At 38.7% G+C, this 22,393-nt stretch overlaps 1 protein-coding gene across 1 annotated transcript in view; it reads left to right on the top strand.

Moving 5' to 3' along the window:
• Positions 1-22,393, top strand: part of LOC132018346 (uncharacterized) — a 190,221-nt gene that overhangs the window by 34,411 nt on the left and 133,417 nt on the right. The window contains exons 3-10 of the mRNA XM_059401165.1: positions 1,437-1,509; positions 1,875-1,985; positions 4,589-4,702; positions 6,050-6,244; positions 7,733-7,886; positions 8,916-9,073; positions 12,542-12,694; positions 14,632-14,733. Of these exons, the coding sequence (XP_059257148.1) occupies positions 1,437-1,509; positions 1,875-1,985; positions 4,589-4,702; positions 6,050-6,244; positions 7,733-7,886; positions 8,916-9,073; positions 12,542-12,694; positions 14,632-14,733 (1,060 nt within the window). The remainder of the gene's footprint in view (positions 1-1,436; positions 1,510-1,874; positions 1,986-4,588; positions 4,703-6,049; positions 6,245-7,732; positions 7,887-8,915; positions 9,074-12,541; positions 12,695-14,631; positions 14,734-22,393) is intronic.

Below are 22,393 nucleotides of genomic sequence, written 5' to 3' on the forward strand. Positions count from 1 at the left end.
ATGTATGTTACATAAACAATACTTGATGAACACATAAGTGAATTTCTTTTTTGTGGGTTGACATACCCACCACCAATCTCATTCATGGACACTTCGAGATTAACTGAAATGAAAAACATGATTTGAGTAAGAGAAGGTTTTGGCAGCGAAGCCTAGGACACTGCCCAATCTTCCAGCATGCCAAAGAAATTTGAAGACAAGAGGCCAGGAAAGGGATGGCTTCCTCTGTTTCCCTGACTGCCTGTTCCCTTTCTTGTTGGTTACTGGTTCTTGACCTCCATGAGGCTGCAGTCAGGATGCAGGTACCCAGTACTCACAGAAATTATAGCTTTGATTTAGCAATGTTTTTATTCTTAAGGCCCTTCCAGAGCTTGCCTCATTTTTTTTTTTAATCAAAGCCAAGATGTGAGGAGATAAGGGAGACATTATCTCCAACATCAGCTGGGAATTCAACACATTGGCTCAATGAGTTGCTTTGACTCATGTGTGGCTGAGGGACCTCCTGACTGATCTTTTCACAAGACCACAGCCCCCAGTGAGGGAATGGCTGACAAGTGTACAAACTAAGAGTCTCTTTTCATTTTTCCTTAAAACTTACCCATGGGGACTAATAAGGTCATACAAACATTATTAACTTAAACTCTGCTGCCTATAAACCCTTTCAAATCTCTAGGGGGCTTCTTACATGTGTTTCACAGCTACCTGCTGTGGCTTCCTTGTTACTGTTTGCAAAGTTTCATCTTAAGACAGTGATGTCTACACCAGAGGTGTTATCCCATGGTGTTTCCAAAGCTGCCAAGCCTTGGGGTGGGTCTTACCCCAAATGGGGAGAACTCCCTTCTTCCTGCTACAGGATTCTATGCCATTCCTGGGTCCCACGGCGGTACTGCTTGTGCCTTCTCATGTCAGAGCCCATTCTGCCAACAACCCTTTTGTGACTAGGCTCAGATAGTAGAATTTGGCTAAAATAATTTCCAAAGTATTTCATGCTTGATAAATTAGCAAGAACACAAAATAAAAACATTCTGTTTAAATGACAAGATACTAGTTTTATGTAGGGTTCAAGATAGATGTCTGATAAGCACTTGGTAGAGCTGAGGTTACTAGAGGAAGTATAGGTAAGGGAAAGAAGAATCACCATTTTGCCTTTTCCTGTATTCTGGAATTGAAACCAGACAGGTAAACCAAGTATTGGGATAAAGAAGAGGACACTTGGCCCAGGGAAAAGGTTAGCAAACATGAGGTATACACAAGAGAGATTCAGACTGAGACAGAAGCATGTGGTCTTTACATACTCTCAAGAATCCAGTATAATATGACATAGCTATGTAGCAAAGAGCAGTTGTGAAGAGTTACAGATTAATCAGGGCCTGTCTGTAATTTCATTTATGACGGTTTCTATAACTACAGCGTTTATTGCATAAATCTTTCTACAGCTCTGTTCGAATACCAAAGGACATTTCTTACTTCAGAAGAGAAAGGGAACTGGCTCTAAAGAGAACTTTACAGGTTAGTAGGAGAGCGTGATTGTAATACACAATTGCATTGTTAATACAGCAAGATGTTGGATTTTGCGAAAGTTTTGCAAATAACCAGCTGATGTTATTGACAGTGTTATGAAAACGAAACAGCCCAATGCTACTAGATCAGAGCAGGCTACTACTTCTTTGGAGATACCCACTTTTTGTGATGTTTCAAAATTTTACAGTTTCTTGGTTTGTGATATTAAGATTTGTTATACGGAAGCTGAAGTATAACAGTGTGCTGTGTTGTGTAAAAACTATCAGAAATTGTATGTCATGTGCTGTCATAAACAATGATAATCTTACTTCCTTATTTCTTTTTGTGGGCCTGCTCTGTCGTCCTGGGTTCAGGTGGCGGAGTCAAAGCCCCTTGTTGTTCAAGCAGATGTCATGCAGAGGGAGCTAGAGAGCTGCCTAAGAAGAGAGTACACTCCTGAAAATTTACCTTTGCTTCTGTTGCAGGTAAGTCCTGTAGCAATCTGAAAATTGAGATCTGGAAATTAATAGAAATGTATGAGGAAAATTGGCTTTCTGGTATATCCTCAGGCCGGGGTACGATTTTCTCTGCCTGTGTAGTTTGCAGAACTTGAGTAGTATAAATTCTGTTCTTTCTTAGAGACCCAAAGCATAGTTCAGTTTAGTTATAGTCACTCTACAATTGACTATCAGTTACTCTCTGTGCTGGTATTATGAGGCAATACAATACTGAGAAAGTCTCAGTCCTAAAGAGCTCTTGGCTTAGCTAAGGAAGATATTTATGGAAGTATCTTTCAGAAAATAACTCAAAATGTAGTAGAAAAGTTTTTCCTTTTTTTGAAAGATTATATTTATTTATTTATTTATTTATTTGAGAGAGAAAGAGAGACAACAAGAAGGAGAATGGAGGGAAGCAGAAGCAGACTCCTTGTTAAACAGAGAGTTCCTTAAACATGGGGCTTGATCTCAGGACCCCAGGATCATGGCCCAAGCTGAAGGCAGAGGCTTACCTGACTGAGCCACCCAGGGGCCCCAGAAAATGTTTACTGTAAGCATTATTTTTTTTTTAAAGATTTTATTTATTTATTTGACAGAGAGAGATCACAAGTAGATGGAGAGGCAGGTAGAGAGAGAGAGAGAGAGAGAGAGAAGCAGGCTCCCTCCTGAGCAGAGAGCCCGATGCGGGACTCGATCCCAGGACCCTGAGATCATGACCTGAGCCGAAGGCAGCGGCCTAACCCACTGAGCCACCCAGGCGCCCCTACTGTAAGCATTATTATTGCAGCGTTATAATAAAAGTGAAAAAAATCAGAAATGCCTACATAGCTAACACTAGGAGAAAGAGTTAAGAAAAACAGTACGATACTTAATAGAATATTGTTCTACCGTTGAATATTTTTGAGCACAAGAAATTACTGTTTTTATGTAACATTAGTGAACATAAGCCAGCATGTCTGTGTGTGTCATAATCATGGTCATATAATATGTAGAAAACTCACATGATGGACATGGATCAAAATGTCAGCGATCACTGTCTTTGGATGGCAGAACAATGACTTCCTCTTTTTACTTTGATATATTTTCTAAATTTCTTATAATAGGCATGTATCATGATTTTAAAAATTCTTGGTTCTTTTGTGTTATGAGTTATATTCTCATTATGCATACAAATTAGTTCATTAGCAACTAGTTAGCAATGAATGAAGAAATAAATGAATCATAAAGAAATAAAAGATGTTGAGATTCTATTTGCAAGTTAAACTTTTGTCTTTATCTTCGTCCAAGATTCTCTTTTCCTATCATTCTGGCGCTCTTCATTCTTTTGTGTTTATTGGTGATTCTCAGGGGAGAGAGGGGGAGGGTGGAGATGGTGGACATTTGGCAAAGTCTGGAGACATTTTGGGTTGTCACAGTTTGAGAGTGGATTGTTGCTGGCATAGAGTAGGAAGAGGCCAGGGCTGCCAACATCCAGCTCTGCACAGGACAGTCTCCACCACAGAGAATTGTCCAGTGCCTCATGCCAATAATAGTGCTGAGTCTGAGATCTCTATGCAGATTTCTGGAGCCCTTTCTTGGCCTACCATCCCCCTTTCCAGTCCCCTGCTCTGCAAACTCCAGCTGTCTCAGCCTCCTAAGCTTCATTTTCTTACTGCTTAACTCAGAGAAACCATCGTGCTCTGCTCAGGATTCCCTTTCTTACTTCCCAGTTCAGAAACTGCCTTCTCCAGGCAGAAAACCAAGGTGCTTGTAGGGCTTCTTGCATTTCTTTCCTTTCTCTCAAGGTCCACAGTGCTGCACTGTGTTGTTGTCTTAGGTCAGAAAATAGTTGTCTTGTTTATTTTATCCTATTTTTTAGTTGTTTATACGGAAGGATGAGTCTGGTCCTACTTATTCCATCATGGCCATTAATATGTTTATTATTGGAAAGAAAACAACTAACATGGTTGGTTTATTTAACTATTTTAAAATCTGAATAAAGTTTCTGGTCTTAAGATTAAAACCTATAACTTATCTATAATGTGCTTTGTGTTTTTTAGACTCATAACTTCAGTTTTGAAGAAATTTTGAGCTTAGCCTTAGATAATTATATAGGCTTTTATAGCACTGTTAATTGATCACTAATTGATAAATGAAACTATAATCTGTTAAATTGGCAAAAGATCATATAGATTTAGAAACACATACTTGCTTTATTTAAAATTTAATGGTATCTTTTTATTTTTTAAATATATTTTTTAAAGATTTTATTTATTTATTTGACAGACAAAGATCACAAGTAGGCAGGGAGGCAGGCACACAGGCTCCCCATTGAGCAGAGAGCCTGATGCAGGGCTCAATCCCAGGACCCTGGGATCAGGACCTGAGCTGAAGGCAAAGGCTTTAACCCACTAAGCCACCCAGGCGCCCTAAAACTTAGGTGTCTTGAGCCAGGTTTCTTAATTTTATGATCTTCATGTAGAGAAATCTATCTTTCTGAAAAAAAAAGAGACTAATTTTCCTATTGTTAGTATTCTTAAGTCTTAATTCAGTCTTTCTACTATACTTGCGTTCTAAGTGTTAATTTTTATTGTTTTTTTTTTCTGTTAAAGTATTATACAGAGAGAATTATCCAGTTGGCCCAGAGTAAATATTTGCACATGCTTAGATGGAAGAGGTTTTGCCAGCACAGTAAGATTATGGAGCAACTTTATCCCCTTTACAAGGTAGGAAGCCTGGGAACAGAACCTTTGGGCTCTCTTTTATAATGAAACAAAGTGGTCTGCAAGCCTGTCAATATATATTATTAAGTATAGTCGTCATACCTGTACATTAGATCTCTGGACTTATTCATCCTACATAACTGCAAATTTGTATCCTTTTGACAAATAGTTCCCCACCCTGTAGCCCTGGTAACCAATGTTTTAGTCTCTGCTTCTGTGAGTTTAACATTGTTTTAATTTGTCATGTGATCATAGAGTATTTTTCTTCCTCTGTCTGGCTTGTTTCTGTCTAGCATAATGTCCTCCAGGTCCATTCTTAATGTCACAAGTGTTAGGATTTCCTTCTTTCTTGTAACTGAATAATATTCCATTTTAGATATATATATATATAATATTATATAAATTAATATAAATAATATAAATAAATATATAAAATATATTAAGAAGATGTGATATGTTATATATATCATAGCTTCTTAATCCATTCATCCATAAACAGGCTCTTAGGTTGTTTATATAGCTTGGCTAGTGGGAATAATGTTGCAGTGGACATGGGAATACAGATAATCTCTTTGAGATACTGATTTTGTTTTATTCAGATATGTACCCAGAATTGGGATTTCTAGACTATACGGTATTCCCATTTCTAATTTTTTGAGGAATCTCCATACCGTTTCTATAATGGCTGTACCAGTTTACATTATGACAACAATGTATCTTGTCTGTGTTTTTAAGTCCCGGCTAGAGATGGGAAAGGAACTAATGGATGCACCTATTTGCTTTTCTGCCTGTGGCAGAAGATAATGGCACCTATTTTTAAGGATGAGATTTGAAGGAAACTTTGTATGATAGAAAATGGATTTCTATTTATTTATTTATTTATTTGTCAGAGAGAGAGGAGTGAGAGCGAGCACAGGCAGGCAGAGTGGCAGGCAGAGGCAGAGGGGAAGCAGGCTCCCTGCCACGCAAGGAGCCCGATGTGGGACTCGATCCCAGGACGCCGGGATCATGACCCGAGCCGAAGGCAGCTGCTTAACCAACTGAGCGACCCAGGTGTCCCAGAAAACGGATTTCTTCATGGATTTGGCTTCCTCTGCTAAAAAGCCAAAGAGTGAAGAAGCCACCTTCAGTTACCAAACATCTGAATGCACTGACTCTTTGCTGAAGTCTCTTTCCTAAGAATGTGACTGCTGCCATTGTCAGTCAAGTTCAGAATGTGAAAGAACTTTGATAATCCAGGAGCCTCTTATTTGGCCCCCAAACAGCATTAGTCTGTGCTTGGAAGCAAATGACACAAGAGAATGAGGCTTGCAAATAACCATGTTCTGTCTCTGCCTTACTCTTATATAGAAACAAGTTGCCTACATTATGCAGGAGTACAATGATGCCGTCCAGAGAGCTGAAAGATTGTCTGTTGCACGGGAAAACTTCCTTATGGGAAAAAGCAATCCTTCTAACTTAGTGACACAGGAAGACCTGACTATTTACACAAAGTGGTTTGTGTGTCACCTACACTCACTCACAACCATTCACCACTTCCTACAGGTGTGTGAAACATAGCTATGTGATGGTGTGGTGCCCTCCCAATGATGGTCAGTATTGTTTTGTCACACCTGTCACCTACTTTTGGATTGTCACTGTTTCTGTGTTGTACTTACCATACAAATGACAGGAAAATAATGAGCCACTAGTTTTTTTTCTTTGAGATCTTTGAAAACTTTTTCTTTTGAAACCTTGCTCTAATGAAACCACCCCATTAATTTAGTTTTTGCAAAGATATCTCTGTTGCATTATTTCATATTCACTCTGCAAGTTCTTGTTTTCATCATCTTGTTCAGAATTTATGATGTCCAATTTAGATCCACTTTTTTATTCAGCAATATCTAATGAGGGTCTAGCATATGCCAGGTACGTGTCCAGGGCCATGAAACAAAAATACAGTCTTTTGCTGAAGAGTAACTGGGTCCCAGGCCTGTAGGAAAATGGGCAACCAAATAGTCAACCGAAACATGATGTGGTAAGAAAGAATACAATTCATATAAGCACAGAGCAAAGAGAGTCACAGAGGAGAGGCCCTAACCTAGGCCAGAAGCATCAGAAATGTGTGATGTGATCCTGTTTTCATTTCAGAAAGATTATTATTTTATATATTTTATAATAATATAGCATATTAATATATTATTATAAATATATAATATATAAATTAATATAAATATAGAGATATGTAATATATAAATAATATATAAATATATAAATAATGTAAAAGATATTTTATAATAATAATAATGTGATTATTATTATTATTATTTTGCCACCTAAATCTTTTTTTTTTTTTTAAAGATTTTATTTATTTATTTGACAGAGAGAGAGAGATCACAAATAGACAGAGAGGCAGGCTGAGAGAGAGGGGGAAGCAGGCTCCCCGTTGAGCAGAGAGCCCGATGCGGGACTCAATCCCAGGACCCTGAGACCATGACCTGAGCCGAAGTCAGAGGCTTTAACCCACTGAGCCACCCAGGCACCCCACCTAAATCTTTTCCTACTCTTCTATGGCTTATCTCAGTGATACCACCGTCCGCAGAGTTACCCAAACCAGAAACCTGGCCATCATCCTAACTTCAGTCCTTCCCCAGCCAGTCACTACAGAGTCTACCTCTGAATTCTCTCTCCCTAGTCACATGATATAATAACACTCTCCTCATAAGTCTCCATTCCCCACTAAACTTTAAACTCTCTGAGGTTGGTCCACAACTTAATTCTTTTTGGTATTCGTAGCACTTCACACAGTGTCTTGTCCATTATGGATGCTTGATCAATGTAGACCCAGTTAGAGGTTAAGGTTGCTTAACACTGGTGACTGCAACAGGTCCCTCAGATCCAGATTTAGCACCACATGTTTGAACAGGTTCCTAAGGCCCAACTATCAGATTACTTACTAAGTCTCCTCTGTCAAAGACTGCTCCTGAACCTGAGTCTGGAAGCTCTTGTGAGAGTTGAGTTGACATTTGGCCTCTTGGTGGTGCTTTTCTCTAGTCTCTCCAGTATTTGCCCATCTCCAAAGTGCTGAGTGTAGCTGTTAATGAAGATTCAGAGGCTGGTCAGGAGGATGAAAAGGTCTGTGTCGATGACATCAACCCTAACAACCAGGGTTCTGTATCTCCAGGCCCTGTGGATACCAGCATTTCAGGTAAGAAATTAGTCTTCTTTCCCCCAAGGTAATGAGAAGGAAGATTGTCGCTTTGCACATGTGTTATTTTGTCACATGATCTTGCTTGAAATTTTTCTATATAGCAAGAAGTTATATCTTCTTAATAAACAAGTTTTTAGTATTTTCTGATGAAAAAACACGTACTTTTCTTAGCCATTATTATCTCTATCTTTATAACTGGCAAATAAAGAGAGAAGAAAAGAGGCAGTGAAATTGAAGTTGGGAGTTCTGGATTCTAGACGTGTTTCTGTCACGACCTCCCTGTGGGCCTGCATATTTAGGTCGTTTCATCTCATTGGGCTTCAATATATTCAGATCCAAAATAAACATTTCAGATTAAATTATATCTAATACCTCTTTCTGTTTGAATATGATATATTTTTAAAGTAATTTCCTTATCTGAATCAATTTAATGGTCTTCCTGCCCTTATCCTGTGTTAGAGAAGACTAAGAAACCTAATTAGGTTTCTACTCTGAGTGACATATTTGCTTGGGATATGTACAGTGACACAGGAGCACCAGGAGAGACAGCCAACTTAGTTGTAGGGAGTTAGAGAAGACATCTCAAAGGAAGGGAGTCCAAACTGGGTCCTTAGAAATGAACAGAAGTGAGCCAGGCAAAAGGAAATAAATAAAGGCTCTCACCTTCTTCCAATTTGTTGTTTAATTTATAAATCGTGCTCTTAGTTTGCCACAAAGGACTATGGGTAGTTCTCCTCCCACTAAGTCATTCCCCAAAGGGTCTGTTGGGTTTCTCCTGTACGCCCTGTGAAGGTGAGTGGTCTTCGCTCCCTCACCCAGAAAGCCAGCATCAAGAGTTTATCAGATAGGTGTGGCCCAGTGTGGTGCAGTGTCTAAATTATAGCAGAGAAGTTTGGACAAAGCAGAATGGCCCTTCCTGTCAGCTGAGGAGAACTTGCCTCCATTTATCTCAAAGGACACTCCATTTTCTCTCCCCAGCTAGTGTTTATTGCTCTTCATGCTCTTGATTTTGGATTTTTTTTTTAGGGCTGACAAGAACAGAAACTGCTTTTTTCCTGCCCCAACACACAACTGAAAGAGAAGAACTGAAACCTCAGCTGGGGCTCCTGCTCTCCCATTTCAGTATCTCCTACGACGTGGAGGAGCTGAGGGATACTGCTCAGGAGATGGAGCTTTTTAACTTGGTACTTGATGGACTCTTTCTTAATAAAGATAGGTGTTCATGAAAGAAAACACTACTATTTGCCACAAAGTTGGATATCTCTTCTGCCACAATTGTTTCTAGAGTGAGAAAATATAATAATAATAATGAGTGAGATTTAGATTGGCAGTTGAAGTTCTCCTCTGTTAAGAGTGCTGGGACCCTTGAGTATACAACCCAGAGGGATTGCAGGATCGATTTTTCTGCAGAATTTAAAGAAAAAAGTAGGTTAGAGTCCATAGTGGATGATATAAATGTAGCCAGTATTTGGCAGATTTGCATAACGGAGTTACCTAAAGTTTCCAGCCCTTTGATTCTCACAGTATGTTGTAATAGCTCTCCTTTGGCAAAATGCCTTATATATTCAATAGAGTTTATATTGCATAGTGATTTTTAAAGTTGTGCAGTCTGCTCTGCTATAACATAGTGTTGCACTTCCTTTAAAAAAAGCCTCATATTAACAAAAGCCATGTTAGAACTTATTTCAAAGACAAAAATAGGATCATGTATACACAGTTTCAAGTTTATAATATAAAGTTTTCAGCTGAAGCATCCACTATCCAGATATTTATCTAGCTCTGGGTGTGTAATATTTGCAAGTATATATATTTGCTAGGTAAAAGTAGTAAATTAATTGATCCAAACAGGCAAAATCAGATCTGAATTTTGTTTTTGAATGTCCTTTGTGTAAGAAGGAGCCACTATCTTCTCTATCACCACTTGCCTTGATATTCAGGTTTTACTTCCATGTGTGCTTTCTCTGCATGATTTTACTAAGACTATTTCTGTATGTAACACAGGCTCTTTACACTTCCTGAAACTGGTGGTATCAGATGTTCTTCAGTTTTTTTGAAGGTGATGATGTTTTAGCTCTTGCTTTTCTTTTCATTATCACCAGCAACACTATCTACAGAAGAGCACTTCTTCTTCTTCTTCTTTTTTTTTAAAAGATTTTATTTATTTATTTACTTAAGAGAGCAAGCATGTGTGAGCAGGAGGGAGAGGGAGATAGAATCTGAAACAGACTCTGAGATGAGTGCAGAGCCCAACAGGGGCTCTGTCTCACGACCATGAGATCATGAAACCAAGGCACTAGCTGCAGGCACTAGCCACCAGGCATCTCTAGAGCAGGGTGCTTCTATGGGAGTATTCTTACCCTCAGTATCAGCAAGTATTATGATAGATGAAAGCTGGAATTGCAATAAGGTGCTGTTTTAAAAGACTCAAAATAAATACAAATAAATTATAACACAGTAGACTCTCATCAATGATAACAAAACATGAGGCTGTTGATCACACTGTCCCCAAAGAATAGATTATTTCCTATATTTCCAAATAATAGATTATTATACAGTGATAGTGTCCAGTTCTGATTTTCTTATAACAGTATTATTTGTAATGCCTGTGTTCACAGAATGATCACATTACAACATTTTTTAAAAGATTTTATTTATTTATTTGACAGAGATCACAAGTAGACAGAGAAGCAGGCAGAGAGAGAGGAGGAAGCAGGCTCTCCGCTGAGCAGAGAGCCCGATGCAGGGCTCCATCCCAGGACCCTGGCATCATGACCTGGGCTGAAGGCAGAGGCTTTAACCCACTGAGCCACCCAGGGGCCCCTACAACATTTTTTTCATGTGTAGGAAGAGTTCTTCTATTTGAATACTGTTTATTCTGGTTCTCTAATTCCTTAGAGCAGGATAAGCAAACTATCTGCTTCTTATTTTTAAATAAAGTTTTATTAGAATTCATCCATAGCCATTCATTTACATATTACGTTTGACTGCTTTCACACCACAACTGCAGAGCTGAGTAGTTCAACAGAGACCTATGTATTATCTACAAAGGCTAAAATAGTTACTATGTGGCCCTTTAAGAAGAACTTTGCCACCCTAGCCCTAGACTAGTACTGTCTCCTTGAACTTCCTGCGCTGATGGAAGGGATCTGAATCTGCATGGTTCAATATGTTACTCATGCAGCTATTGAGCACTTAAAATGTGGGTAGTGTAACTGAAGCACTAAATTTTAAATTGTATTTAATTTTGATGATTCACATTTGAATGTTAAACAGCCACATGTAGCTAGGGGCAACAGTATTGGATAGCACAGCCCACAAGGTACCAGCGTTAAGTGGAAGAATCTTTAGCTCTGTAACTCATTAAACTCATTCTCTCATTCCAGAAACCTTTGTTAAGGCCCCAGTATGTGCCAGCACTGTGGTAGGATCTATGTGTTTGTGCGTGTAATAAAATACACATAAGATTGACCATTTTATCCTTTCATAAGTGCACAGTTCAGTGGCATTAATTACAAACACATTGTTGTGCAAACATCCCCATGTGGTTGGTTCTTGAGATTCATAGTCTGTGCCCTCAGGAAGTTCACCAGGTGGTGAGGAAATCATGAGGTAGTGCAGCCAGTGCAATGAGGAAGGTACTACCACAGGCTCAGTAAGCTGGGGCTCCCTCTGGAGACAGGAGGAAGAAGTTTTCTACATTTTGGCAGGAGGAATTTATGTCACAGAAAGCACTAGTAGTCTCAGTCTGAAAATGAGAGGTGAAGGAATTGACCGAGATACCTTAAAGTGTTTTAATAGGTCCCAGCATCTGGAAACTTCTCTCTAGCAACATCTTGATCAGGTTTCTGGAACGAGAATTTATCTAACCTATAGATTTTCTAGTTTACCAGGTGGCCAGAAAAAGTGAATGTATTTCTAAAGGTGGACAGATTCACTTCCCATTTAGGGTCCATCTCCAAAATATATATAAATAACTATATTACATAATTTCCAATCTTTGTTTTTTTTTTAATTTCACTTTTTTCCCAATGTTCCAAGATTCATTGTTTATGCACCATATCCAGTGATCCATGCAATATGTGCCCTCCTTAATACCCACCACCAGGCTCATCTGACCCCCCAAACTCCCCCCTTCAGAAGTCTCAGTTTGTTTCTCAGCATCCACAGCCTCTCATGGTTCGTCTCTCCCTCTGATCTCCCCCAACTCTTTTTGAAGCAGATATTCGGAACAAGTAGTACATATATACATAATTATGGCAATGAGTTAACTGAATACGTGTGCCTCACAGATACAGACATTCAACATCTGTTACTGCCATAGTCATGTTTTATGAATTAGTTTACCTCCCAAGACTGTCCCAAAGGCAACCAATAGCTGTTTTTTTTTTTTAAAGATTTAAGTTATTTATTTGACAGAGATACAACAAGAGAGGGAGCACAAGCAGGGAGAGTGGGGGAAGGAGAAGCAGGCTTCCCGCTGAGCAGGGAGCCCGATGCGGGGCTCGATCCCAGAACCCTGAGACCATGACCCAAGCTGAAGGCAGACGCTTAACGACTGAGCCACCCGGGCATCCCTCAAGAGCTGGTTTTGAAATTGTCTACAATCTGAGACTTTTTCTGGGTTCCACTTCTCTCTTCTTAATCCTATTTAGGTTTCCAAAAAATTCCGAAGCATCTTCATGGAGCAGCAGAGAATGCAAACATTTCCAGATTATGATGCTGAGATAGCTAAAGTGGAGAATTTGGGTTTGGCAGGTCCTGGTATGGCCTTGAAAAAGAGAGCTAACTGGACTTCCTTTATAAAGGTAAGGAGACTTGTGGTGACATTCACCTGTCACAAAGTATCCTCCAAGCAGGCCAGGCAACCTGGCAGCACCAGGTCTGTCACATTCCTACTGTCTCCTCTCCTCAATGCCTTAAGAAAACTGTCCCATGGCACAAATGGTAGGTGCTTAGCCCTGTACACCAGGTTCCCCCAGCTTCTTCCTGCTGTGTGTCTATGTTGAAGTTAGCTGCGTTGACCTGCCTTCTCTGGAAAGCCCCCATACTGTCTATTGGCTCCATTCTTCTTATTAGCGAACTTGGCTGCTTGGCTAGAACCAAGAATAACACTCAAAGGTATAATGGAGTTGTATAAATCCAGCTTTTGAACCAAAACCTATTCACTGAGTATATACTGTATGTCAGGAATGACCCTTGGTTCCGGAGATACACAAATCACAAACAATACACAAGTAAGCAGATTAAACAAGGTGATTTGGGGTAATGGTAAGCACAGTTGATCCTCATTGTTTGGGGGAGCTATGTTCTATAAAGTTGCCACAAGCCCTGAATTAACAAAAACTGAACCATTGCTCACAGGGGAAATACAAGGTTAGGTTCATCAACTGATAGATACACAACCTTGCTTTATGTGTAGTTCTGTTTAAAGATACTTTAATATAAGTTTTTGATTCATTAACATTGATCTTATGGCCAATAGCAATATAACTCATGCTCAAAGCTTATCAAACATAAATATTTCTTCCATAAGACATGTCACAGCCCTTCTGTACTTAGGAACACTAGGCAACCCTTTGGCACTATACTTAGGGGCCACTTTAAACATTGAAATCATCAACAAAAAACCACAAAAATATAGAAATGTGTCACTAACTAGACCACAAAAAGGACTCTTGTTTACATAATGAGAGCTGGGACAAGAAGTCTGAATGGAGGGGCGCCTGGGTGGCTCAGTGGTTTGGGCTGCTGCCTTCGGCTCGGGTCATGATCTCAGGGTCCTGGGCTCTCTGCTCCGCAGGAAGCCTGCTTCCCTCTCTCTCTCTCTCTCTGCCTGCCTCTCTGCCTACTTGTGATCTCTGTCTGTCAAATAAATAAATAAAATCTTTAAAAAAAAAAAAAAAAGAAGTCTGAATGGACAAGAAGGCCGTGTATGACCTCAGCTGGAAATGTGGAGTTGGGTGATTCAAAATTTTCACCATTCTTTGCATGCCCGTGAATAACCAGGATAGATCTGCCAAAATTGATTTTGGGGTTACGAATAAATTTTTAGTGAGAAAAAATTTGCAAATACAAAATCCGTGAATAATGAGGATCAGCTAGATTGTGTAGGAAAGAAGTCTTACATGGTAAAGATGAATGGATGGAAAGGAGAGAAATCAAAAATTACTCCTAAGGAATGGGGCTTGAGCAAATAGGTGATTGGTGTAGGGAAAGCTAGACTTTCTGTTCTAAGTTGTTACATTTGCCTTCCAACTATAGATAACAAGGAAGTGGTTGGGTATCACATACTGGAGCTTAGAGCTAGATATAAATTTGAAAGTTACAGGTACATTGATGTATTTATAGCGAATGTATAGCTAAATGTATTACAGAACTAATTTTTGAAATATTCCCTGTTAAGGGATAAAGTAAAATTTTACATGTGGAATCTTTGTGGGAGAACTTCTCTTGCCCTATAGGTCAAGTGTGGTATCCAAAGCTGATGGATTTAGGGTTCCTCCTGCACATGGATTGTGCTGTGTGATCCCAGATGATCTCAAAAGCCAGGCACCAACAGGAACTGCTGCTGCCTTCTCCCTCCATGGATCATAAATCCATACAGACCTCTTCCAAGTCTTCACATGCTCTAACAAACTTTCTAGCAGAGACTAGATCCCATTTTAGAAGGTCCTTGAATCTCTTTGCTTGCAACTTTTATTGAGAACCATTCTGTTACGTTGTAACTTTGTGTGTCCACTAGATTAAGCCAAAATGTGATCCTTGGCAAAAGAAGATGTTGACTAGACTAAAAGAAAGGAGAAGACTAGATGTATTAATGCAACTCCAAGCCAAGTTTTTGAAGGTAAGAAAATAGCTATGTTCCCTTGTAGATAAAATTCTTGCTGAAATTATTCTCAGAAAATTGAATTTTCCTTCCTGTTTAAGAAATATTAGCCATTGATTCTCTATAAAGGCTTTATTTGGAACTTTCTAATCTAATTGCTCAAATTTTATAATACTGTTAATTTTCCGTAGAAAGTAACAATTGTTCCAGCTTTGGCACTAAGTCTTTTTGTGGTATCAGTCTATCCGCACAACCTCCTTGAGTTTGTTTCCTAATCTGTGAAACAAAAATACTGGATGAAATTATCTTATTTTTATTGTGGCAAAAAGCACATGGGATAAAATTTTCTCATCTTAATCATTTTAAGTGCACAATTCAGTGGTGTTCAGTATTTTCACACTGTCACGAAACAGATGTACTGGAACTTTTTCATCTTGCCAAACTGAAATTCTGTACCTATTAAACAACAGTTCCCAACTTCCTCCTCTCCACAGCCCCTAGAAACCACCATTCTACTTTCTGTTTCTGAATTTTACCACCTTCGCACACCTCATATAAGTGGACTCATACAGTATTAGTCTTTTGGTGACTGGCTTATTTCACTAAGGACAATGTCCTCAAGATCCATCCATGTGGTTGCATGTGGCCAGATTTCCTCCCCCCCCCTTTTTTTTTCAAGAACATTTTACCAGCTTTATTCTCAGTAGCCCCAAACTGGAAACACCACAGATGTCTTTCAATGGGTAAATAAATTAATCGTGGTATATCCCATGCCATGGAATACCTGTCAGCTGTAAAAAACAAAAAAACAAAAAAACCCCAACAAACTAGTGATAGACCCCAGAACCTGGATGCATCTCCAGAGAACTATAGGAGTGAAAAAAAAGTCAGTCCCATAAAGACTGTATGAGTTCATTTATACAATGCTCTTGAAATGACTAAGAGAAATGAAGACAGATTCGTAGATTGAAGGGGAGACTGGTGAGGAAGGGAAAGGAGAATGGCTCTAAAAGAGGAACACAAGGGATCCTTGGGGTGATGGATCTTTTCTATGAGCTGACATCAAACTCAATATCCAAGTTGTGATACTGTGCTAAGGTTTTGCAAGATGTTAACATTGGGAGAAATGGAATGAAGAGTACATGGGACCTCTTTATATTATTTTCCACCTCTTTTCTTAAATGGTGGTAAAATACACATACTATGAATTTTACTATTTTAACTATTTTAAAAATGTACAGGTCAGTGCCATTTAGTATATCCATATTGTTGGGTAATCATCACCACCATCCATCACCAGAACTCTTCATCTAGCAGACTGAGACTGTTTACCCATTAAACAATAACTCCTCATTCTTCCCTCCCCCTAGTTCCTGGTGACTACCAGTCTAATTTCTGTCTCTATGAGTTTGACTGCTCTAGGTACCACCTATTAGTGAAATCAGACAGTATTTGTATTTTTATGACTGACTTCTTTTACTCACCCAGGTTGACCCATGTTGTAGGATATATCAGAATTTCCTTCCTTTTTAAGGCTGAATAATATTCCCTTATGTATATCCATCATGTTTTTTGAAAATCTGTCTGTTGATGGATGTTTGGGTTGCTTCTGCCTCATGACTATTGTAAATAATGCTGCTATGGACATGGATATGTAAATACTTTTTTGAAATCCTGCTTTCAGTTCTTTTGGGTATAAACCCAGGAATAGAATTGCTGGATCATAAGGTAATTCTGTTTTAATTTTTTTGAGGAACTTCCATACTATTTTCCATAGCAGGTGCAGCATTTGACAATACTACCAGCTTTGTCTGATAGGGTTCCAATTTCTCTGAATTCCCAACAGCCCTTGTTATTTTCTTCCTTCCTTCTTTCCTTCTCTCCTTCTTTCCTTCCTCCCTCTCTCCCTCTCTTCTTCCCTTTCTTCCTTCTCTTCCTTCACCTCCTGCTGCTTCTTCTTGTTACTAGCCATCCTAATGGATGAGGTGATAATCTCATTTTGGTTTTGCTTTGCATTTCTCTGATGATTAGTGATTTTGAGAGTCTTGTCATATGTTTATCAGTCATTTGTATATCATATTTAGAAAAATGTAGCAGTCCTTTGCCCATTTTTTAATTGAGTTATTTGATTGTAATTGTTGTTGTGCTGTAGGAGTTCTTTATATATTCTGGATATTAACCCCTTATCAGATGTATGATTTACAAATATATTCTCTCTTTCTATGGGTTGATTTATACTTTGTTAATTGTGTCCTTTGATGCACAGAAGTTTTAAAGTTTTAGGTAGTCACATTTATCTACTTTTGCCTCTTTTTTTTTTTTTTTTTTTTTTGCCTGTGCTTTTGGTGTCTTATCTAAGAAATCATTACCAAATTTAATGTTATGAAGATTTTCCCCTGTTTTTATCTAAGAGTTTTATAGTTTTAGGTCTTATGTTTACATCCTTAATTGATTATGAGTTAATTTTTTTCTTTTCTTTTCTTTTTTTAAATTAACATATAATGTATTATTTGTTTCATGGGTACAGGTCTGTGAACTGTCAGTCTTACATAGTTCACAGCACTCCCCATAGCACATACCCTCCCCAGTGTCCATCATCCAGCCACCCCATCCCTTACACCTCCCTCCCCTCCAGAAACCTAGTTTGTTTCCTGAGATTAAGAGTCTCTTATGGTTTGTCTCCCTTTCTGGTTTCATCTTATTTCATTTTTGCCTCCCTTCTCCCATGATCCTCTGTCTTGTTTCTCAAATTCCTCATATCAGTGAGATCATATGATAATTGTCTTTCTCTGATTGACATATTTCACTAAGCATAATACTCTCTAGTTCTATCTGCATCGTTGTAAAAGGCAAGAGTTTTGGGTTTTTGATGGCTATATAGTATTCCATTATATATATGCAGATATACAGATAGTACTTATGTCATAGGCTTGTTTTGAGGATTATAAGAGTTAAAATATCTAAAATACTTAAAAAAGAGTGCCTGGCACTTAAGTGTTTGATAAATGTTAGCTTTTATTAAGGGAAGAAGGCTAACTAACTACATATTTTTTATATATATATAAAATATCTTCCTTATCCATTCATCTGTTGATGGAGATCTAGGCTCTTTCCACAGTTTGGCTGTGTCCACAGTTGTGGACATTGCTGCTATAAACATTGGGGTGCATGTGCCCCTTTGGATCACTACGTTTGTATATTTAGGGTAAATATCCAATAGAGTGATTGCTCGATCGTAGGGCAGCTCTATCTTCAACTTTTTGAGGAACCTGCATACTGTCTTCCAGAGCGGCTGCACCAGCTTGCATTCCCACCAACAGTGTAAGAGGGTTTCCCTTTCTCCACATCCTCATCAATACCTGTCATTTCCTGACTGCTTAATTTTGGCCATTCTGACTGGTGTGAGGTGGTATCTCACTGTGGTTTTAATTTGTATTTCCCTGATGCTGAGTGATGTTGAGTACTTTTTCATGTGTCTCTTGGCCATTTGAATGTCTTTTTTGCAGAAATGTCTGTTCATGTCTTAAGCCTATTTTTTGATTGGATTGTTTGTTCTTTGGGTGTTGAGTTTGATACATTATTTATAGATTTTGGATACAAGCCCTTTATCTGAGATGCCATTTGCAAATATCTTCTCCCATTCCCTTGGTTGTCTTTTGGTTTCGTTGACTGTTTCCTTTGCTTTACAAAAGATTTTTATCCTGATGAAGTCCCAATAGTTCATTTTTGCCCTTGCTTCCCTTATCTTTGGCGATGTTTCTAGGAAGAAGTTGCTGCAGCTGAGGTCGAGGAAGTTGCTGCCTGTGTTTTCCTCAAGGATTTTGGTGGATTCCTCTCTCACATTGAGGTCTTTCATCCATTTTGAGTCATTTTTTGTGCGTGGTTTAAGGAAATGGTCTAGTTTCATTCTGCATGTGGCTGTCTCATTTTCCCAACATCATTTATTGAAAAAACGGTCTTTCTCCATTGGACATTCTTTCCTGCTTGGTTGAAGCAGGTCCTCCCTTTGTTGAGGGTCTATTTCTGGGCTCTCTATTCTGTTCCATTGATCTCTGTGTCTGTTTTTGTGCCATTACCATACTGTTTTGATGATTACAGCTTTGTAATAGAGCTTGAAGTCTGGAATTCTGATGCCACCAACTTCAGTTTTCTTTTTCAGCATTCCTGGGTATTCAGGGTCTTTTCTGGTCCCATATAAATTTTAGGACTATTTGTTCCATTTCTTTGAAAAAAGTTGATAGTATTTTGATAGGGATTGCATTAAATGTGTAGATTTCTCTAGGTGGCATAGACATTTTCACAATATTTGTTTTTCCAATCCATGAGCACAGAATGTTTTCCATTTCTTTGTGTCTTCCTCAATTTCTTTTTTTTTCTTTTAAAGATTTTATTTATTTATTTATTTGACAGAGATAGATCACAAGCAGGCAGAGAGGCAGGCAGAGAGAGAGAAGGAAGCAGGCTCCCCGCTGAGCAGAGAGCCCAATGCGGGGCTCGATCCCAGGACCCTGAGATCATGACCTGAGCCGAAGGCAGCCACTTAACCCACTGAGCCACCCAGGTGCCCCCCTCAATTTCTTTCATGAGTGTTCTATAGTTTTCTGAGTATGGATTCTTTGCCTCTTTGGTTAGATTTATTCCTAGATATCTTATGGTTTTGGGTGCAATTGTAAATGGGATCAACTCCTTAATTTCTCTTTCTTCTGTCTTGCTGTTGGTGTATAGAAATGCAACTGATTTCTTAGCCTTGATTTCATTTTATTTATTTTTAAAAATTAATTATTTTTATAACATATAATATATTATTTGCCTCAGGGATACAGGTCTGTGAATCAACAGGCTTATGCATTTCACAGCATTCACCATATCACCTACCCTCCCCAATGTCCATAACCCAACCACCCTCTCCATAAACCCCTCCCCCAGCAACCCTCAGTTTGTTTTGTGAGATTAAGAGTCTCTAAAGGTTTGTCTCCCTCCCAATCCTGCCATATTTCATTTTTTCCTTCCCTACCCCCCAAATCTCCCACCCTGCCTCTCAAATTCCTCATATTAGGGAGATCATTGATGATTGTCTTTCTCTCATTCACTTATTTCACTCAACACAATACCCTCTAGTTCCATCCACGTCATTGCAAATGGCAAGATTGCATTTCTTTTGATGGCTGTATAGTATTCCAATGTATATATACACCACATCCTCTTTATCCATTCATCTGTTGATGGATATCTAGGTTCTTTCCATATTGCAGACATTGCTGAGCATTTATTTTTTTTGTTCTGACACTTTACTGAATTCCTGTATGAGTTCTAGCTGTTTTGGAGTGGAGTCTTTTGGGTTTTCCACATAAAGTATCATATCATCTGCAAAGAGTGAGAGTTTGACTTCTTCTTTGATGATTCAGATGTCTTTTATTTCTTTTTGTTGTCTGATTGTTGAGGCTAGGACCTCTAGTACCATGTTGAATAGCAGTGATGACAGTAGACACCCCTGCCATGTTCTTGACCTTACAGGAAAGGCTCTCAGTTTTTCCCCATTGAGAATGATACTCGCTGTGGGTTTTCACAGACGGCTTTGATAATATTGAGGTATGTACCCTCTATCCCTGCACTGTAAAGAGTTTTGATCAGGAAAGGATGCTGTACTTTGTCAAATGCTTTTTCAGCCTCTATTGAGAGTATCATATGGTTCTTGTACTTTATTTTATCAATATATTGTATCACATTGATTGATTTGTGGATGTTGAACCAACCTTGTAGCCCAGGAATAAATCCCACTTGGTTGTGGTGAATAAACCATTTTAATGTTGGACCATATTGGCTAGCATTTTGGTGAGAATTTTTGCATCCATGTTAATCAAGGACATTGGTATATAATTCTCCTTTTTGATGGGGTCTTTGTCTGCTTTGGGGATCAAAGTAATGCTTGCCTCATAAAAATGAGTTTGGAAATTTTCCTTCCATTTCTATTTTTTGGAACAGTTTCAGGAGAATAGGTACTAATTCTTCTTTAAATGTTTGGTAGAATTCCCCTGGGAAGCCGTCTGGCCCTGGGCTCTTGTTTGTTGGGAGATTTTTGATGACTGCTTCAATCTCCTTATTGGTTATGGGTCTGTTCAGATTTTCTATTTCTTGCTGGTTCAGTTTTGGTAGTTTATACATCTCTAGGAGCACATCCATTTCTTCCAGATTGTCAAATTTGCTGGTGTATAGTTGCTCATAAAATGTTCTTACAATTGTTTGTGTATCTTTGGTGTTGGTTGTGATCTTTCCTTTTTCATTCATGATTTTATTAATTTGGGTCCTTTCTCTTTTCTTTTTGATAAGGCATTTATCAATCTTATTAATTTATCAAAGATTGATTGATTGATTTATCAAAGATCCAGCTCCTAGTTTTGTTGATCTGTTCTACTGTTCTTTTAGTTTCTATTTCATTGATTTCTGCTCTGATCTTTATTATTTCTCTTCTCCTGCTGAGTTTAGGGTTTCTTTACTGTTCTTTCTTCAGCTCCTGTAGGTGTAGGGTTAGGTTGTGTATTTGAAACCTTTCTTGTTTCTTTTTTTTTTTTTAAAGATTTTATTTATTTATTTGACAGAGAGAGATCACAAGTAGGCAGAGAGGCAGGCAGAGAGAGAGAGAGGAGGAAGCAGGCTCCCTGCCGAGCAGAGAGCCCAATGCGGGACTCGATCCCGGGACGCGAGATCATGACCTGAGCCGAAGGCAGCGGCTTAACCCACTGAGCCACCCAGGTGCCCCCCTTTCTTGTTTCTTGATAAAGGCTTGTATGGTTATATACTTTCTTCTCAGGACCGCTTTTGCTGCATCCCAAAGATTTTGGGATGTTAGGTTTTCGTTTTCATTTGTTTCTATGAATTTTTAAAAATTCTTCTTTAATTTCCTGGTTGACCATTCATTCCTTAATAAGATGGTCTTTAACCTCCATGTATTTGAGTTCTTTCCAACTTTCCTGTTGTGGTTGAGTTCTAGTTTCAAAGCACTGTGATCTGAAAATATGTAGGGAATGATCCTTATGTATACATCTTTTGGTACCTACTGAGACATGATTTGTGACCCAGGATGTGATCTGTTCTGGAGAATGTTCCATGTGCACTAGAGAAGAATGTGTATTCTGTTGCTTTGGGATGGAATATTCTGAATATATCCGTGATGTCCATCTGGTCCAGTGTGTCATTCAAGGCCTTTATTTCCTTGTTGATCTTTTGCTTGGATGATCTGTCCATTTCAGTGAGGAGGGTGTAAAAGTCCCCTACTAGTATTGTATTATTGTCAATGTGTTTCTTTGATTTTTGTTATTAATTGGTTTATATAGTTGGCTGCTCCTGTGTTAGGAGCATAGATATTTAAAATTATTAGATCTTCTTGTTGGAACAGACACTTTAAGGATCGTATAATGTCCTTCCTCATCTCTTACAGTAGTCTTTGGCTTAAAATCCAATTTATCTGTGGGTGCCTGGGTGGCTCAGTGGGTTAAGCCGCTGCCTTCGGCTCAGGTCATGATCTCAGGGTCCTGGGATCGAGTCCCGCATCGGGCTCTCTGCTCAGCAGGGAGCCTGCTTCCCTCTCTCTCTCTCTCTGCCTGCCTCTCTGTCTACTGTGATCTCTCTCTGTCAAATAAATAAATAAAATCTTTTTAAAAAAATTCTAATTTATCTGATA

The sequence above is a fragment of the Mustela nigripes genome, chromosome 5 (genome assembly GCF_022355385.1).
Source record: "Mustela nigripes isolate SB6536 chromosome 5, MUSNIG.SB6536, whole genome shotgun sequence".
In the NCBI taxonomy this organism is placed as follows: domain Eukaryota; kingdom Metazoa; phylum Chordata; class Mammalia; order Carnivora; family Mustelidae; genus Mustela; species Mustela nigripes.